General features: G+C 54.0%; 1 protein-coding gene and 2 long non-coding RNA genes across 3 annotated transcripts; 1 reads left to right on the top strand and 2 right to left on the bottom strand.

Annotated features, from left to right (window-relative positions):
* Positions 1 to 1,389: 1,389 nt before the first annotated feature.
* Positions 1,390 to 9,907, bottom strand: ZIC5 (Zic family member 5). The gene is given in 4 exon segments (XM_071430905.1): positions 1,390 to 4,129; positions 8,611 to 9,505; positions 9,508 to 9,574; positions 9,576 to 9,907. Coding segments are annotated over 4 exon segments (1,749 nt in total). The 3' UTR covers positions 1,390 to 3,674.
* A 212-nt stretch (positions 9,908 to 10,119) lies between these two features.
* Positions 10,120 to 11,754, top strand: LOC139591814 (uncharacterized). The gene is made up of 2 exons (XR_011679754.1): positions 10,120 to 10,886; positions 11,237 to 11,754. It is a non-coding gene; the product is annotated as an uncharacterized lncRNA (long non-coding RNA).
* Positions 11,755 to 11,888: 134 nt separating this feature from the next.
* Positions 11,889 to 15,363, bottom strand: LOC139591813 (uncharacterized). Its single transcript, XR_011679753.1, has 3 exons — positions 15,265 to 15,363; positions 15,008 to 15,071; positions 11,889 to 13,288 (listed from the first exon to the last, which is right to left on the bottom strand). It is a non-coding gene; the product is annotated as an uncharacterized lncRNA (long non-coding RNA).
* Positions 15,364 to 17,540: the final 2,177 nt, after the last annotated feature.

Below are 17,540 nucleotides of genomic sequence, written 5' to 3'. Positions count from 1 at the left end.
AAGCCTTCCGTTCTGGGCTAAATTACTTTGAAGTGGGGCAGGACGTGCACTGGTCAATGTTAACTCTATAGGGCGGGCAGGGAACACTAGGAGAGGGAGGTTGGAGGGGGGGGAAGCAGAAAATAAGAAGGGGAAACTTGTTTTAGACACTCTATACAAGGTTCTGCTCATTGTCAGATATCTTTTATCTTTTATATTTCCCATGAATGATTCATGTCTCGGTGGCTTTGTGTCGCCCTCCTTTTCACAAGAAACTTCATTAGGGAGCTATAAGTTTTCCCATTGATTGGAGCCCTCATTTATGAGTGTTTTTCTGCTTCGTATGTTGGTTATTGTCATTCTGCTTGAAACAACTCTTTGCAACCTGTTTCACCTTTACCACATTTAACAAAACTGACTTAAAAAACACTCTAACCTTTTGGTGAAACTGTTCTTGACATTTTGACCAGTCATTTTCGAGCACTGGTAAATTACGGGCGGGGGGCGCAATCACTCTGAGCCAGTTTTATTTAATTTATTTTATTTAAAAAGAAAATTAAAAGAGGAAATAATCCTGGAGGATGCCGACACACGATTCTGCCCGAATTTTTTTCACGGGTTTTACTCAGTTCTCGAAACGAGAAACCTGTCGTCACTCAGCTTCTGAAAACTTCGGGGGTTTTCTTCTCCTTCATTCCAGTGATTTCCTGGCGTTATTTCTTGTCTGACCTCACTCTGAGTTTCAGAATCATCTTCTGGCATACGGTTTCGCTTATATGGCTCCTACCGAAGAGTAGTGCTATTTAACTCATTAGTATCCTCAAGAGAACACTGCTAGGAAAATCTCCCTTTTTTGTTGTTTTGTTGTTGGTGTTGTTTTGGGTTTTCTCCCCAACAGAAATAAACATGTTAATTGATTAGATTTTATATTCCGATTAGCTGTCCTTGAGAGAGATGAAGAATGTCATGTGTATAAATGTCTGACCTGTGCCTGTGTCGTACCTCTGTCTGTCTGTCCTTCCCTCTCTTCCCCCTGTGCACGGGATGCCAGCAGCAGGGCACCCAGCTGCTCCATCGTGACCAGGCACCCCAAAATCCTCAGCCCGCGCCCCGCCCTCAGCCCCAGGAGCGAGGCCCGCAGCCTCGGGGGAGCAGGGCTGGCTCTGCCCGAGCATCCCTCCTCTGCCCGGCTGCAGGCCAGAGGCAAACCCGCAGGAGAACCCTATTTACTCACGGGTTTCTCTGGGCAAAGCCGGAGCACCTCAGCCGCCCCCAACACCTCACGGTGCTGCTCCTGCCGAGGTGTGGGGCTATGGCTGGGTCTGAAGCTACCTGCTGACCCTCGGGGGGAAAAGGGGGTGTTCTGGTCTGTCTCTGCCCCTTGTCTGTTAGTAAGGCACATGCAATACATAGGAACAATATTTTTATTCATTTGCATGATTTTTTTTGTTGATTTTTATGGGGTTTACAGAGATGAAAAGTTTTAAATTAGCAATTTTTTTATTATTATTTAGGAGGTATCATGTGTCATAAAACTGTTGGGCAAGTGTGTGACCTTACGTGTAGCAAATACATAAAAATAGTGATATATCCCCCCGAGCCATAGTTTATAAACCCTGCCATGTCGTAATGTATAGTGCAATCTGTTATTGAAAAAATGCATAAATTAAAAAGTTCGTTTATAAATCAGCACCAATATATCTCTAATAAGATTACATTACATAAATTATTTTTTAAAAAGTTCATACCTCACTTTATTATTTTCTATTTATTCAAATGGGCTTTGAAAAACGAATAAAAAGCAAATTGAATGAGCTTTAAAAAATTATTTTCTATTCAAGTTTTCTGTTTGTTTTCAAAGTAACGCCTGCTTCTTTAGATCCAACACAACAATATGAAGACAACGTTTAAAGGCTTCCAGAGTGACAGCACCATGCACTGTACTAATAATATAATATCTCTATGAACTATACATAAATTTATATATTATCAGCACCAACACACCGCACGAAGGACATGCAGGAAGAGTCTGTTTCACATTACATCGTTCATTCAAGTAAGCTGAAAAATATAATGATTTCTTTTTTGTACAAACCACATCAGCATAAACAACAATCTATCACCAAAATTAATAAGATAATTCTTTGGTGTGCTCTGTACTGTTACAGGGAAGTCAAAAAAAAAAAGGAAAAAAAAAAGGGTGATGTCAGAAAATAAATTAATTTGACTGTACAAAATAATCGCGTTCACATACACGTTATTAACAATGACAAGACGACATCCACCATTCACGGCACACAAAACACATTTCCACAAGCCCTGGGGGAGGGGAGGGAGGCTGCCGCTTCTTCTCTCAGGGTCTCTGAGGAGGAATTAGTGCTCTTTACTTCATTTGCGCCCCGCTCCCTGCTCAAGGGCTCTGGGCTGGGGTGTCCCCGCAGCCCTCGGCTGCAGGGCTGAGCTCTTGGCAGCTTTGGGGAGGCTGGCACCTCGAGCCCAGCCTGTGTCCCCACCCCTGGCTTCCTTCCCAGCAGCTCTGGTCCCCACCTCCCAGGTGACTCTGCCGGGCCACTTCAGGGGGATGGTGAAAAGCACGCAGGCATCAGCTCGGTTGGAGACATGAAATAATATACATAAAAATAATAATAAAAAGATAATCCCTCTGTGCCTGCCCCCTACTCTGGGACTCGTCAGGCCCGGGGGGCTGCTCCCCCTCCCAACCCCCAGAGGACTGGAGGGAGCATGAGGCAAAATCTTCATCTGAGAGACGAACTTAAAAAAAAAATAATAATAATCAGAGTAATAATAACACCAACCCCAAGGAAAGCAAAATTCGCAGAGTTTTCGTGTGTTGTTTTTAGGGAAAAAAAATCAAAAATGTATCACAGTATCACAGTTGTCAAATAGCAGCGTGTTTCTTTGATTCTCTGGCTACGTTCTAGGAGCCATACAAGTACAAACCGTGGAGGAGTGAAAAAGGAGTCCTGCATCTTTTGTCTTTCCTTTCGTAAATCGTTTGCACAATGTTACGGCTAAGGGTGAAAGAAAGGCTGGAGAGAAAATGCCGGGTGCAGGTGGGACCCCCCGACTCGGGAGAGAAACCCTCAATTACAAAGGAGCTGAACTGCAAGAGAGGTGGGGAAATGCATTTATTTAATTTTATTTTAAGGGATGTGCAACCTGTCCCTGGCTAGCCGGAGCTTTAGCAGGTGCTGCTTTACAGTCAAGAAGCTGCTGCTGACCTGGGGCTTTACCCAGGCCAAAGAGGAGGCGCTGGGGTGGCAGCTAAGGTACTTAGGAGCCATTCCAGAGATTGGCTGGGCTCTGCCTGTTTGCAGCCTTCGCCAGCTTAATTTTGTTAAGAGCAATGGGCATGGGCAGAGTGGAAGATGGGCATCTCCATTGACACCGTCCCCCTGCAAAATTGTGTGGCTCGGGTGACTGGGATGGCCCAGCCTGGCGTTATTAATGCTTTTATTTACCAAAAAAAAAAAAAAAAAAAAAAAGGTCCGAGTCTCTTTAATTAAATTAGTTACCATACAAACACCATAGGGTTTCGTACATGGAATAAATAGCGCGAGTCAAACCTGATGGCACTTCCACGGCAGCCCCCCGTGCCAGGTGGCTGCCTCTGCGGCCCGGGCCAGTGCGGTGGGGCCGGGGCCGCCGGCAGCTTGGCACGGCTCGGCACGGCCCTAGGGAGCAGTTCTGCCTCCCGAGGTCCTGTGGGGCTCATCCTCCTCGGATGCCGGGGAGGTGCCGCGGCTGGAGGGGGTGCGGGGCCGGCGGGGAGCGCCCCCGGCCTGGCAGACGTACCACTCGCTGAGGTCGGTGACCGGCGGGGAGAGCGCGGCCCGGCGGCCGCGGGGCGGCTCGGCGGCCGGGTCTGCCTCGGGGGGCAGCGGGCCGTCGGGGGGCCCCGCCGCCGCGTAGCTCTGGGAGCCCGGCGGCGGGGAGGGCGGCGGGGACTTGCAGTGGATCTTCATGTGCTTCCGCAGGGAGCTGGGATGCGTGTAGGACTTGTCGCAGCCGCGGATCTTGCAGTAGTAGGGCTTGTCCGAGGTGTGGACGTGGGAATGCTTCTTGCGGTCGCTGCTGTTGGCGAACTTCCTCTCGCAGCCGTCGAACTCGCACTTGAAGGGCTTCTCCCCTGCGGGGACACAGGGGACACACGGCACCGTCACCGGCCCTGCCCGCAGCCCCTCCGCAGCGCGGCCTGCGGGGCGAGCGGCGAGGGTAAACATCCCCCTTCCCTCCTTTTCCTCCCCTTGCCCTTCTTTCCTCCCCCTTCGCGACAGTCGTGACATGCCCGAGGTTTCCGACTTTCCCCCCGTGTTTTGCTGCCTGTCACACATCGCTGGCAGCCCTCAGGCCCCGAGTCCCGGGCTGGCGGCGGCAGGGCCCCCCCGGCCTTGTTTGCCCTCTGCGGCGCTCCCCTCGCACACGAGAATCCTTCATTACCGCTCTAATGACCGAGCCCAAACAAAACCTCAATGCCTTTGCCTGCGAGGGCTGGCGTTTGCCGGCAGCCTGGCTCGCCTGGCACATCTCCTGCGTAATCCTTTCCCAATGGGCACTGCGCTGGAGGAATAATTAGTTTGGGGAAAATAAAAGTAACACCTGTTTAAGAATCCCGACACAAAGGAGGGAGCACCCCTCAGCCCGGACTGGGAACCTGCAAGTTGGGGGAACCAACCCAGACATCGGTGATAAGGGCAGCGTAGCTGCTCACCCTGGGCTAATTTGGGTCTAAACGTATGCGGATGATCTACTTTGAAGAGTTTTTACACATTGCTTAACAGTTAAAGGGGTTGTGAAAATCAGCCCGGGGCGGTTAGCCCGGCGTAGCTTTCTCACACACACTCGTCTCCTGTAGCACACCCTGGAACACATATGTTCTGCTACTTATAGACATGTCCTTCCCCATAGCTCCCGAGCAGACCCTTCCTCATACATCCCGAATGGGGCTGGGTAAATGCCTCTTGCTGATACACCAGAGGAAAAAGAAAAAAGTGGCAGATCCCTGTACGGAAACTTCTTACAGCGAGTTTTTCTCACTCTGCCGTGCTACACGGGAGTTCAGCACAGACAGACCTGCACTGATAATCTTTGTCATTACTATCGCTACTCTTGAGTCCCTTTAGACGTGGCTGATGTGCATTTTCAGATGGGATTTGCTCTGAGGGCTCAGAAATAACAACCCAGCAGCTCTCTCGGTGGACGTTTTCTCCTTACTAGCAAGCGATTTTTACTGCTCCTCCCCTTTGTAAGATCGTATCGCGTTTATTATTTAGTAAAATAATAATGAAACTAAGAAAACTATTTTTATTTTTAGAAGCAATTTCTTGGTTGTTACTATAGAAACATACACCTCCACAGCTTATTTATGCATCAATTTGTTCAATTTCAATCGGCTCACCTACCACCAATGTGGTAGCGCTAGAAAGTGCAAGGTTTATCTTAGAAAAAAAAAAAAGGAGAAAAAAAATTAAATTGTGCCTCGTGGGTTTTAAGTGCATGAAAACCTCGCACACCCCTGAGACAAGCTTCCAGTCACTTCGTTTGTTCAATAATTACTATTAATTTTTCTGGGAAAACAAAGAAAAATCTCCTGGAGGTTTTGGGCAGTTTCTAACTGTGTTACCCCAAGGCTGAAGGCTCACACATCCTGCTGCTGGCCGTGACCGGCAGAGCCCAAAGCCCCCTGAGAAATGCTCCAACCAGCTGGACCAAACTGTGTCCACTCCCTCAGGGTTTTAGGGAAGTGCCTTTCTACTCGGGTTCACATGTGGGCAGCCTCCCCAGACTCCAGATCACGACGATCAAATTCCCCATAAGTCCAGGACTGGCGAAGGTCCCGGTGTGTCCCCGTTGCGCTGACGAGGGCACCACGTCAGAGTTTAACCATTTGTAGGTGGTTTCAACCCACGGGCGAGATGCCGGGTGCCATCCCCTCACTCCTCCTGGCAGTAGCAGTGCGGGTGGAGGGGAGAGGCACAGATGGGGCTTGGGATCACTTTTTTGGAAGGTCTAGGAATCGCTGGAAGGAAGCCTGACCATTCTGAGCATTGTCCTTGGCAAGGGGAAAGCAAAATTGCAGAAGGGATTAGGTCCCGACTCCCCCTGGAGTGCACCGGGTTTGGGAACAGTGATTTGTCCCCAAAACAGGGCAGTAGCTGCAGAGTTGCCATGCAGCTCCCCGGTGGATGCTTCTGAGAAAAAAGGAAAAAGAAAAAGAAAACAAAACCAAAAAGGGAGAAAAAGGTCCCAAACAACAAACACTTCCTGAATTACTGAAATATTCTTCTTCCTCAAGAATTACCAGAAACATGCAAAATCTCCTAATGATACGATTATGGAGTTATTATTTCCCCCCACCCCGGGCATGCCAAATACCCATAATATATTAATAGTTTGTAAATCTCTCCTGCTCCCAGGCTGCACATGCCTAAGTTAAAGCCGAAGTGGCAAAATGACGCTAATTTATCTGATAGGAACGGGCAGAAAGTGTAGGATCCCTTGTCCACTCGAAGGCGTGGAGAGAAATACATAGGGAAAGGCTCCTGTCGCCTTTGCCCTCCCATGGGCAGAGCTGTCATTCGAGGTGGGATATTGAACCCCACCCCGAGGGCTGCTTTGGTGCAACGACCCCTTCTGCGTGGATAGAGCCTTTCTTCGTGGGTTCACGCACAGACATCCTCCCGGGTACTGCGGGCAGCCCCAAGCTGAAAACTTCTCCAAATTTTCATTGCAAGAAGCCACGTCCCACGCATTGCCTCGGAGCAATGCTCGACCTCATCTAAGAGCTGCGAACTGTGCCTGATACGCATTCGGGTTTTGGTGGGGGGCTCTTTTTCCCGGCTGAATTTCTCTGCCTCCACGCAAGCCTCTGCGGACTTCTTCCCACCTCCCTCCCGCCTGCCCCTTGGAGCTGAGATGGGTAAGGAGTTGAGGAGCCCAGAAAAGTCCGCGGTGAACTTTAGTTTTTCGAATAGATGACAAAACCGCGGGCCTCCAGCTAACTCATTCCGCGGTGTCGTTAACACAACAACAACAAAAAGTGTCAGACCTTACCCCCTCCTCTCCCCCGGAGAAATCTCCCCCCACACACCATCCCCAGCTCGGGGTGTAGAGCGCTAGGCACCCTCAGGGCTCCGCTGCTACACATGGGCTCGTGCCTGACATATTCTGGAGATAAAAATCTATAATCCTTTCAGCCATGGGCCATTTGGTTTTACATCGGAACAACACGTTGTACGGTCGCCGCTTTTCTCTTCCCGAGCAGCAAACAATAAATCAAGAAAGCAATTACGGCAACTCCACTTCCTTAAGTATCCTCCAAGGAATAATATTTGTCTGCCACTATAAATCCCGGCTTCGTTCGTTTTCGGCAGTATTTTACACCCAGATGGAAATGCGTATTTCGGGAGTGGCGAGGAATGAGGAGAAAGTGGGGGGGGGGGGGGGGGGGGGGGGAACCCAAACCAAACAAACAAAAAAAAAAACCCACCAAAACTAAACCCAGAAAAATAAAACTCTACAAGGATCAAAGACACCCCAAACCCTTCCAGGGGCCCCCGCCTGTCCCCCGAGGCATTCTCCGGGGGTGCCGCTCCCTCCTCCCGTACCCCGCCGAGCAGTCGGGGCGACTTTGAAGTTTGCTTCTCAGATCCACAAAGGGAGGGAAGCGTCCTCCGGTGGGAGCCTTCCCCCGCCTCGCTCCCTGCTTCCCGATTCCGCGGGCACTGCCGCAGGCGGCAGCAGCCCAGGCAGCACCCGGAGCCTCGGGACCGGCGTCTCTCCGGTAGCCCGGCGGCAGGGGCAGCCCCGGCAGGGCAGTGCCCTCAGCATCCCCCGTAGTTCCGCAACATCGGTAGCCCAGGCCGGGGGGCACGGCCGGCAGCATCGCTGGTCCCGCTAGCAGGGACAGTCCCGGAGCGGGGGGAGCCCCAGGAGCGCTGGTCACAGGGCCAGTCCGGTCGTGCCGGTAGCACCGGCAGCCCCGAGCCCCGCCACCGCCGCCCGCAGCGCAGGGGAACTGCGCCCCCAAGAGCCCCCGCGGCCCCATCTCCGTCGGGCCAAGCGTCACCCGCCCGGCTCCGTCCCCGCCGACAGAAGCGGCAGGAAGGGCAGAACCGCCGTCCTCCGGCGTGGCGGCGGGACGGGGCAAAGCGCAGCGCCTCCCAGATGCGGGGTGAGCGCCCCGGGGTGCCCCGGACAAGGGCGGCGGGAGCAAGGAAGGGCGAGCGCTCATCCTCTCCTCGCTCTTCCGCAGGGGCTGCTGCTCATCTTCTCCCGGCTCCGCGTTATTTATTAATCGGTGTATTTATCCGGTGCTGCCGGGGTGCGGGAGGTGGGTAGCGGAGGGGGTGGGGGTGGGGAGGGAGCTGCCCAAGGTGAAGGGGGGGCTGGAGGGGGGGGACGCGACACGTGTGTGCAGGGCAGAGGGGCCGGGTGCGTGTACGTAGCTGTGTGTGCGTGGCCCGTGTGCTGCCGAATTACTTATTCATGAAAAAGTCACATGTTCGGCGGTGCGTAGGAGAGGAGGAAAAGAGGAGGAAAGGGGAGAAAAAAAATAAAGGAAGGAAACCCTTGCGGGGAGGGGGGGGTGGGGTGGGAAGAACAACCCACCTGTATGAGTCCGCTTGTGGATCTTGAGGTTTTCAGAGCGAGCGAAGACCTTCCCGCAGCCGGGGAAGGGGCAAGGGAAGGGCTTCTCTCCCGTGTGTACTCGGATGTGGTTGATGAGTTTGTATTTCGCTTTGAAGGGCTTGCCTTCACGGGGACACTCCTCCCAGTAGCACACGTGGCTGCTCTGCTCGGGCCCACCGACGTGCTCCACGGTGACATGGCTCACCAGCTCCTGCATCGTGCTGAAAGTTTTGGAGCAAGGCTTCCTAGCGCCCGGTGGCGGCGGTGGAGGTGGAGGAGGCGGCTCCCGGTCGATCCACTTGCAGATCAGCTCTTGCTTGATGGGCTGTCGCATGTATCGCAGGAAGGCCCCGGCCGCCGCCGCCGCCGCCGCCGCGGCCCCGACGTGGGCATGGTGGTGGTGGTGGTGATGGTGGTGGTGGTGGGGATGGGGGTGGTGCGGGTGCCCGTGCCCGGCCGCCGCCAAGTTGAGGTTGACGGAGCCGTAGCCTTGCAGCGCCGAGGAGGAAGAGGAGGCGGCGGCGGCCCCGTAGTGCGCCTCGGCGCGCCCGTAGAGCTCCCCGGCGGCGGCGGCCGCCAGCCCCAGACGCATCTGCCCGTTGAGCGGCGGGTGGCGGCCGGCGGGCGCGCCCTGCTCGCCGGGCGGCGGCGGGAAGGCGGCGTGCGCCCCGTCGGTCGCGCCGTAGGTGCCGGCGGCCGAGATGAAGACGCCGTGCGGTGGCGGGTGCGGAAGGTGGGGGGAGCCGGCGGGTGGGTGCTGCTCGCCCAGCGCCCCGTGCACGGCGGCGGCGGCGGGCAGCTCCCGCCGCAGGAGAAAGTCCCGGCCCGCCGCCTCCCCCGACGGGTATCCCGGGAGGGCGGCGGCGGGCGGCGCGTAGGCGGCGGCGGTGGTGGCGGCGGCGGCGGTGGCGGAGGCGGCGGCGGTGGTGGTGGTGGCGGCGGGCGCGGCGAAGGCGGCGGCGGTGAGCGCCTCGGGCGTGAGCTTGAGGGCGGCGGGCTGCGCCATGTGCTCGGGTCCGAGCGGCGTGAGGGCGCCGCCGGGGTCGCCGCCCGCGTCCCCGGGGTGGAGGTGGGCCGCGTGGTGGGGGTGGACGTGGTGGTTCCCCAGCCCCGGGAAGCCTGTCATGTTCTGGTGAGGATGGGGCTGAGCCGCTGCCAAATCCGCTAATCTCAGTGTCGGGTTCCTCTTGCTCAAAGGGGGCTCCATAACGACACAGCCAAGCCCATCTACGCTCGCTGTTGTTATTTTTTTCCCTTTACCCGCCTTCAAAAACATGTATATATTAAGCGGCTCTTTAACTTCTTTTGTCTGCGCTCCGAGCCCCGCGCATCCCTGGCCCCGCTCTGCCCGCCCGCGATTGGCAGAGCCCTCACCACACTTCGGCGGCGCGCTGGGGAATACGGCTCGGACACCGCGCCGGAGGGATTGGACGGATGGCGATGATTGGCAGCGGCCGGGGCCCCGCGATTGGCTCCCTTTCAGGCCGCCGGCGCAGCGGGGATCCGCCCCCGCCGCCCCCCCGGGCCCCCCCGCGCCGCCCCCCGAAGTTGCACTCGCAAAACTTCGCGCGGGGCCCGACGGGGCGCACCCGGCGCCTCCCCCGCCGCCCCCCGCCGGCAGCACCGGGCAGCAGCAGCTGCCCCTGCTCCCCAGGCACCGGACGGGGCGCCCTGCTCAGGTGCTCCGCCGTGTTTACGTTTGCGGGGCCGTGGGGTTTCTCTCCTCGCCTGGCGGCGCGGCTGCTGCCCGGCTCTGTGCTCAGCTTCCTTATCTTTTTTAATTTTTTTGGAGGGCCACGTTCATTCATGGATGAGGCGGGAAAGCGCTCCCTCCTGCAACAATGTGCGCAACCCCACGCCCACGCGAGGCCGAGCCTGTGTGTACTCATGCCCAAGGCACCGCTAGGAGAAGGCGGCCAAAGTTTCCCTGAAAAGAAGACGGCGGGGGTTGGGATTCCTTTCCTTTAGAAAATAAACGAGTGAGCGGGGAGGGGAGGAGGAGGGGGGCAAGTGGCACATGTTAGAGCCAAGTTTTGGCTCTCGCTGCCGCTTTGGGGCTCCCTCCTCCCGCAGCGGCTTCCCGGGGCATCCCGAGGGGAGAACCACCCCACGCCCCTCGGCGGTCCCACAGCCGTAGCCCAGGCAGCTGCATCCCCTCTAGCCCTCATTCAGCAGCGGCGAAATAGAGATGAAACCCCCGCAGCGCTACTGGCCCCGAGCATAAATGCTCCTCGACTCTTTCGGATGTCGGAACGGTAGGGTGGGAAACGGGGGAGTCTCCGGCTGGCGTGTGTCGGCCCTGAGCTGCTGCCCCAGACGAAAAGGCAGGAAAAGTGGGAGCTCTCCTGAAAGGGGGCAGAGGTAGAGGACGGGCGGGGACAGCGATGGGACCGCCCCTGGGGTGCGGGGTGTACTGGTCCTCGAAAGCGAAGCTCTTTGTGGAGCGCCGAAACTGGCCCTTCGGTACAAAGGATGCTGCCCTTTGAGGGGGTTGACTAGGCAAGGCCGGGATTTCCCTGCGAGCCAAAAGGGGAAAGGAGCATTGTCGTGACTTTTCTGTGGGAGGAGAAGTAGCTTTTACTGATATGTCATCTGCTTTCTTTAGGCTGTTGGTGCCCCTAGGAATGCCTTGAGCTCCCGGGCTCCTGGAAAGTGCAGGCAAGCTGCCTGCCCTTCCCTGCCTGCGGGGCAGCCAGGGACTCTCCTCCGCCTCTCCAGGAGAGGAAACGGGGCAGGGGACGCTAGCCGACCCACACGCACCTCCGGCTCTCCCCGGCCACCGAATCCCCTTAACGAAACTACATCTGTGCGTCTTGGCCGCTTCCCTGTGCCAAGCCACGTTCAAAGGAAGCCCCGTGCTGGTCCGGCATTTCCTGGGCCAGGCTCCAGGCTCCCCCTCCTCTGCCTCTCGCGGGGGGAAAACTCGCAGGATTTGGCCCACGGCTGCCAAAAGGGGGGCGAGAGGCTCTAGGGGGAGCTCAAGGGGGAGAGAGACCCGCCGGTTCCCTCCCGTCTCCCCCCCACCGGAGACGAGCCAATGCTCCCGGCTCGTGTGGCCGCCGTGGGGGTTTCAGTGATGCTGCAAGGCAAGGAATGGAAATAAACGATCCCCCAGTTTTAAAAGCGGCTGCTCGATGGTTTTATTGCACAGTAAAAACTTCACGCAAAGTAGCCATACGTCTGTACGGGTATTTATATACATGTATTTTTCACACGTCCATCCAAATAGTGCCCTCCTTCCTCCCCAGATTCTGGGTGCCTTGCTGGAGCAAGGTCCAGAGATGGAATGGTTTGGTGGGAGATGCTGTGGAGATGAACAACAAGTATCACAGCTCCATGGAACCTTCTGCACGCCTCCCTGTCCCTCTGCTGTTAAATGCAGGTGATGTGTATCTGTCATCGATTTAATATGCCTTAATTCAAATATATACCCCGATCAATTTCTTTTTATGAGAGGCCATAAAAAAATGGAATTATTTTATAGCTGGCTAATAGGCAGCTGACCTGTGACTGAGGGAAGGGAGGGGTTGATGGAGACTCACGTGGAAATTCGCTCATTTTTAGGACTGGCTGCAAACGCCGGGCAGAGAAGGTGGCTGCCCGCGCAGGGACAATTTTGGACGCTGCCAGCTCCAAAAGAGCCATGAAGAATTTAAAGCCCATTAACTCACCGACACCAGCTCAGGCCCAGGCTGCCGCTGCCCCCGGGCTGCAGTAGAGGGGAGGCGTGCTGTGCTGCCCCACAGCCCCCCACAACCCGACAGCGCCCGTCGGGGGTCGGAACGCGCCCCGCTCCCGCGGCGGAGCCGGCTGCAGAGCCCTCCCGCAGGGCTCCGCTCGCAGGCAAAACCTGCCAAGGGACATCGGGGGAGGCTGCAGAGGCGGGGTGAAAGCCTGGAAGCCTTCACATTTATTTCGCAAAGCTTCCTCTATAAACTGAGCTCGGGCTATCGGCTTTAGGAGGTGTTTAACCGTAAAACGCTGTGCTGTGAGCTGCATTATGTAAATGTATGCTAATGATCATGAACACCATTTACAAACAATCGTCTTTAATGCACGTCTTATTGATAGTTAGGGAGCGGGGAGCAATATTTTATAAGGTGTAAAACATTCTTCTGGGGAACCATTAGAAAGGGAGCGCGATTGGCGCTTTCCCCGGGAAGAGCTGCAAGACTCCCCAGATACGCTAGGAAAGCCTACCCTCCTCCCGGGCCGTCGCGGGTGGCTTTCCACGCCCGTGGGGCTGCTCTGCGGCGGGGGGGAGCCTGTGGCGCCGTGCCCTGCCCGAACGTGCGCCATCGGAGGTGGAGTCCGCCCGCAGCGGGAGGGAGCGCCCCGAGGCACAGCCCCGTGGGGACCCGCACGGGCAGGACGGACCCACGGCACCCTGCCCACTGTCCCGTCAGGGGGATTGCACGGAGGCGCCGGACCTCGGCCGAGAGCGGGAGGCTGCCCAGAGGCACGAAAGAGTGTCGATACGGCAGTGAGACTCCCCACCCCTTCCCTATGGAGGGGCTCAGCGGATGGATAACTTACACTCTTGAAAATTAAACTTCTCCTGTGCCAAATATCGTCGCTTCGTGCGTCCAGGAGGGAACCTGAGGTTGACACGAGGATCCGGGGCTAGTGGCTGTCGGGGCCGAGACCCGCCGCACCTCTGGGACAGGGATTTAGGAGCATAAGTTTCGGAGCTGTTGTGTTCAGAGCGCACATCGCCAGGGAAAGAGGGGCCATCCCCTTTGGGGTTTGCTCAGTTAGGGATAAAATAAGGAAAAAAAATCCTTCTATATCTATCTATCTCTCTATCTATCTATCTATCTATCTATCTATCTATCTATCTACCCATATATAGAAAGAAAGAAAGAGGTAAAGAGAGAGGCGGTCTCAGGAAACCCAGGCCAAATTTTGCTCTGCTCTCTCTCTCTCTCTTTCCCACTTCCCCTCTCTCTGAACGTCACCGTTGGAAGAAGCTGTTGAGATAAATCAAATAGTGACACTTTGACGGCTTTACTTGTATAAGCAATATGGTTACCATATGGCATTGTTATTTATGAATGACAGCATAAATTGTATTACAAAGTCCATCGCGCTTTATTGGGACGCTTCTCCCCTGCCTCTAACGTTTATATGGGCATCTCCAGATGGAAAAAGGTGCATCTAATAAAGGCGGGCAGTGCTGCGGCAGACCCATTTCGGGGGGCGTTGCGCCGGGTCTGCGCTGCCTGCAGGATGAGCGGTGCAGTGGGGCAGGGCGCGCAAAATACGCAGCGCTGCGCGTCCCTCAGCCGCAGCTGGGCAGGGCAGAGGCACCGGCTGCCGCTCGGCCGAGGAAAAAAGTGCTACACTGCTCCTGGCCCCCACCGTCTCACGGCATTGCCGCCGAGAGAGGGGTTTTATACATATATATATATATATATATATATATATATATATATATATATATATATATATATATATGTGCAACTGAAGGAACAATAAATATCAATGGCACGAAAGCGGGGTGCTTCTTCCTTCTGTCCCTGCCTAGTGTATTTTCCCCTTTTCTTTCTTTCTTTCTTTCTTTCTTTCTTTCTTTCTTTCTTTCTTTCTTTCAGCGTTTAAAAGTTACAGCTTTGGCTGAGATTTTCATTATTTCCCCTACTTCTTTTACATTACACTGTCGGTAGAGCCTGACAAAGAACTTTTGTCTCGAAGTGTGTGTTTTACAGAGGGAGGCTAGAGGACAACACATGTGGTCTTCACGGGTCATAGGTCGAACGGCCTAGAAGTGGCTCGGATCGGCACCATCAAAGGTAACCTGCAACTTAATATCCTGTTGATGAGCTTGTTGAATTTATGAGTGTCTGTGATACAGACAACGGTGCAAGTGATGCTGCTCAACTGGCCTCTTCTCACCGGGCTACGGGCCGGCCACACTCCCCCTCCTCGCCCCGCACCTCGTCCCCTTACTGCGTTGGAAGGCTGAATTCTGGGGGAAGGACACCCTCTTGCCCCTTTCCCTCTCTCTCTCACATGCACACACACCCGTCTCCGGTGAGTCCTTCCGCCTCTTTTTCTCGACGAGGCCGTCGCCAGCCGCATCCTCCCGTGGGCAGAGCCCCCGGCCCCACCGCAGCCTGCGCCCCCACTGCGGCACCCACGGCTGCCAGGGAGGGGGGGATGGAGAAAGGGGGCGCGGAGCCTCCCCAGAGGGCGGTGACACCTCTCGGGAAAGGGTCAGAAGGAGAAGGCGATGTATACAGTTCAGGGGAAACAAGAAATTGCTCTCCCCTCGTCCCGCCTCCCCCCCCTCCACACCCCTCTCCAGCTCCCTTGGCATCACCAGCCCGTAAGAACAAGACAAGAGCAGTTTTAAAGAGAATTTCGGAAAACTTACAGAGACTGGAAAGCTTTCCCGGGGAAGCTGACATTTGCTCTGTAGGTCTGGCACCTCCAGAAACCTGTTGAAAAACTTCTTTCAATAAAACAGTTTACCACCGACTTGGGGTGACTGCTTGCTTTCCTCCCCGAAAGCTGCCATGAGCCGCAGGCTGTGTTCGTGGCGGTGGCCCGACAAGGGAGTGCGGGGCTGGCCGCCGGTGCCTCTGCCCCCCTCCCTTCTTCCCTTCCTCCCTCGCTCCCTTCCCTTGTTACCCTGTGACATGGGGGAAAGGGGTTTTGCGGTTCAGAGGCAAATAAAGCACTTCTTAGGAGGGACGGCGACGTGACTTTGAACTTGGATCAGCTCCTCTGTTTCCTGCAGAGAGAGTAGGGCTGGAGCCCTGAAAGAATAGCAGAGAGCGGCCAGCCAGCGGGGGCTCCGGATGGAATTCACTGCGTCCCCCCCGAAAGCGCCCCGATGCCGGCACCGCTGAGCAGGCAGAGTGAGGGGCGAGGGGGGGAAGGCAGGAAATGCAGAAAAATAAGGTCAGGAGAAGAAAGAAAAAGGAGACAAAATTATAAAGGAAGTGAAGCAATTAATAACTGAAAAAGGAAAAGAAAGAAAGGCAAGGAAGAAAGGAAGAAAGGGAAGAAAGGGAAGGAAGGGAAGGAGGGGAAGGAAGGGAGGAAACGAAGGAAGGAAGGAAGGAAGGAAGGAAGGAAGGAAGGAAGGAAGGAAGGAAGGAAGGAAGGAAGGAAGGAAGGAAGGAAGGAAAAGAGAAGAAGAGAGAGAAAAGGAGAAAGAAAGAGTGAGAAAGAGAGAGAAAGAAAGAGAGAAAGAGAGAAAGAGAGAAAGAGAGAGAAAGAAAGAGAGAAAAGAAAAGAAAGAAAAGAAAAGAAAAGAAAAGAAAAGAAAAGAAAAGAAAAGAAAAGAAAAGAAAAGAAAAGAAAAGAAAAGAAAAGAAAAGAAAAGAAAAGAAAAGAAAAGAAAAGAAAAGAAAAGAAAAGAAAAGAAAAGAAAAGAAAAGAAAAGAAAAGAAAAGAAAAGAAAGAGAAAACCGAGAAGGTAGATATTTGTATGGATATTCACCTTTGCTATTATTTTTTTTTTCCAAAATTGTTCTGAACTGCCAATTTTCTTGCACATATTTATTCTTTTTCTAATCTCAGATGTAGTAATTTCTTTTAAATCGGGGCAGGGGGGAAGTGTATGCGAACGTCTAGTTTTCTGTGTGATTTTTATCACTAATCTGGAGGCAGGCGATGCAGGAGACCAAGCTTTCCTCTTCAGCTTGGGCTCTCGAAATCCCCAGCAACGGTGGAGGACTCCGCTCAGACCTCCGCCTCGAAATCTTTTCAGGGAAGGAAAATAGAATTTGTTCGCGGTCTGTTCCTGGGAGCCTGGGGGGTCAGGACAAGGACAGCATATGCTCCCAAGCTACAGCCTGGAAAGGCAAGATCTGGGGAGCAGACACTCCTGCCTGCAAAGGCAGGACAGAATGACAGCGAGCAAAGAGAAAAAGGCTGTTGGCATCAGAGGTGCAGTTCTGCATTAATATTCGGTTTATCTCCTATTGCTCATTTCCGATTAGAAGGAATCCCACTTCTTCCCTATTTAAATCCGCCTTGTCCAAAGACTAATGTCCGGTACCGGCACATTTCAAACACTTTCGGACAGTCTTGGAAATATTTTAACCATTTAGTGACAATGACGGGAAAGACCTTATTTGGTAGGCAATGATGGGAAAGACCTTATTTGTTACCTTTGCCTGCCTTCCTTCCTTCCTGTTATCCATCCATCCATCCATCCATCCATCCATCCATCCATCCATCCATCCATCCATCATCTCTCCTTGTAAAGCTCACGATTGGACGCTGTGGGTCCAGGTTTGAGCCTGCCTGTGTCTGATGTGGGATTTAATGCCATGAGGGGTCATAGGAGGAATGTCGAAGGGAGAATTTCAAAAAGACCCCCCGAACCACACAAACCCTTATATTTTGAGTTGCTTCTCCACCAAGCAGAGAACTGATGGGTACGGAGACGCAAGGTTTTGTGCAGGGTGGTTAAGACAGCAAATGTTATGCCAGGCTTTGATTTTTACAAAGCCTTATTTATTGGGTGAGCTGCTGGCCTCGAGATGATTATTTTTCAGCCACTACAAAACAAACCGAATCAGGGGCCAGACGTGTATTTACTGGAGGGGGAGGGGAAGGGGACTTGTTTGCTCTGTGTGTGTGTGTGTGTGTGCGTGTGTGTGTGCCGGCTTTATGCTTTTTATTCCTGCCATGTAAGAATCCGGTTTCCAAATAACAATGGCAGGGTGGGGTTTTGGGTAGGAATTTTTTTTTCAGGTTTGTTTTTGTTTCTTTTTTCAAGAAAGAGAAAAGACAAGGAAAACTCCTAAAGCATCTGCTCTCAGATACACATTCACAACACATGCAGATCGCTGATCGACTTCTCTGCTCCTACATAAGTGGTTTAAAAGCCCAAACAGCCAGGGCGACGGTTCCGTCTTATATTTTAATTTTTATTTGATTTGGGTTTTTAG

Source organism: Agelaius tricolor, unplaced genomic scaffold (genome assembly GCF_023055355.1).
Source record: "Agelaius tricolor isolate 1412-34295 unplaced genomic scaffold, bAgeTri1.0.p SCAF_7, whole genome shotgun sequence".
NCBI lineage: Eukaryota > Metazoa > Chordata > Aves > Passeriformes > Icteridae > Agelaius > Agelaius tricolor.
Note: the sequence above shows the minus strand (reverse complement) of the source record. Positions and strands in the feature narration are given on the sequence as shown.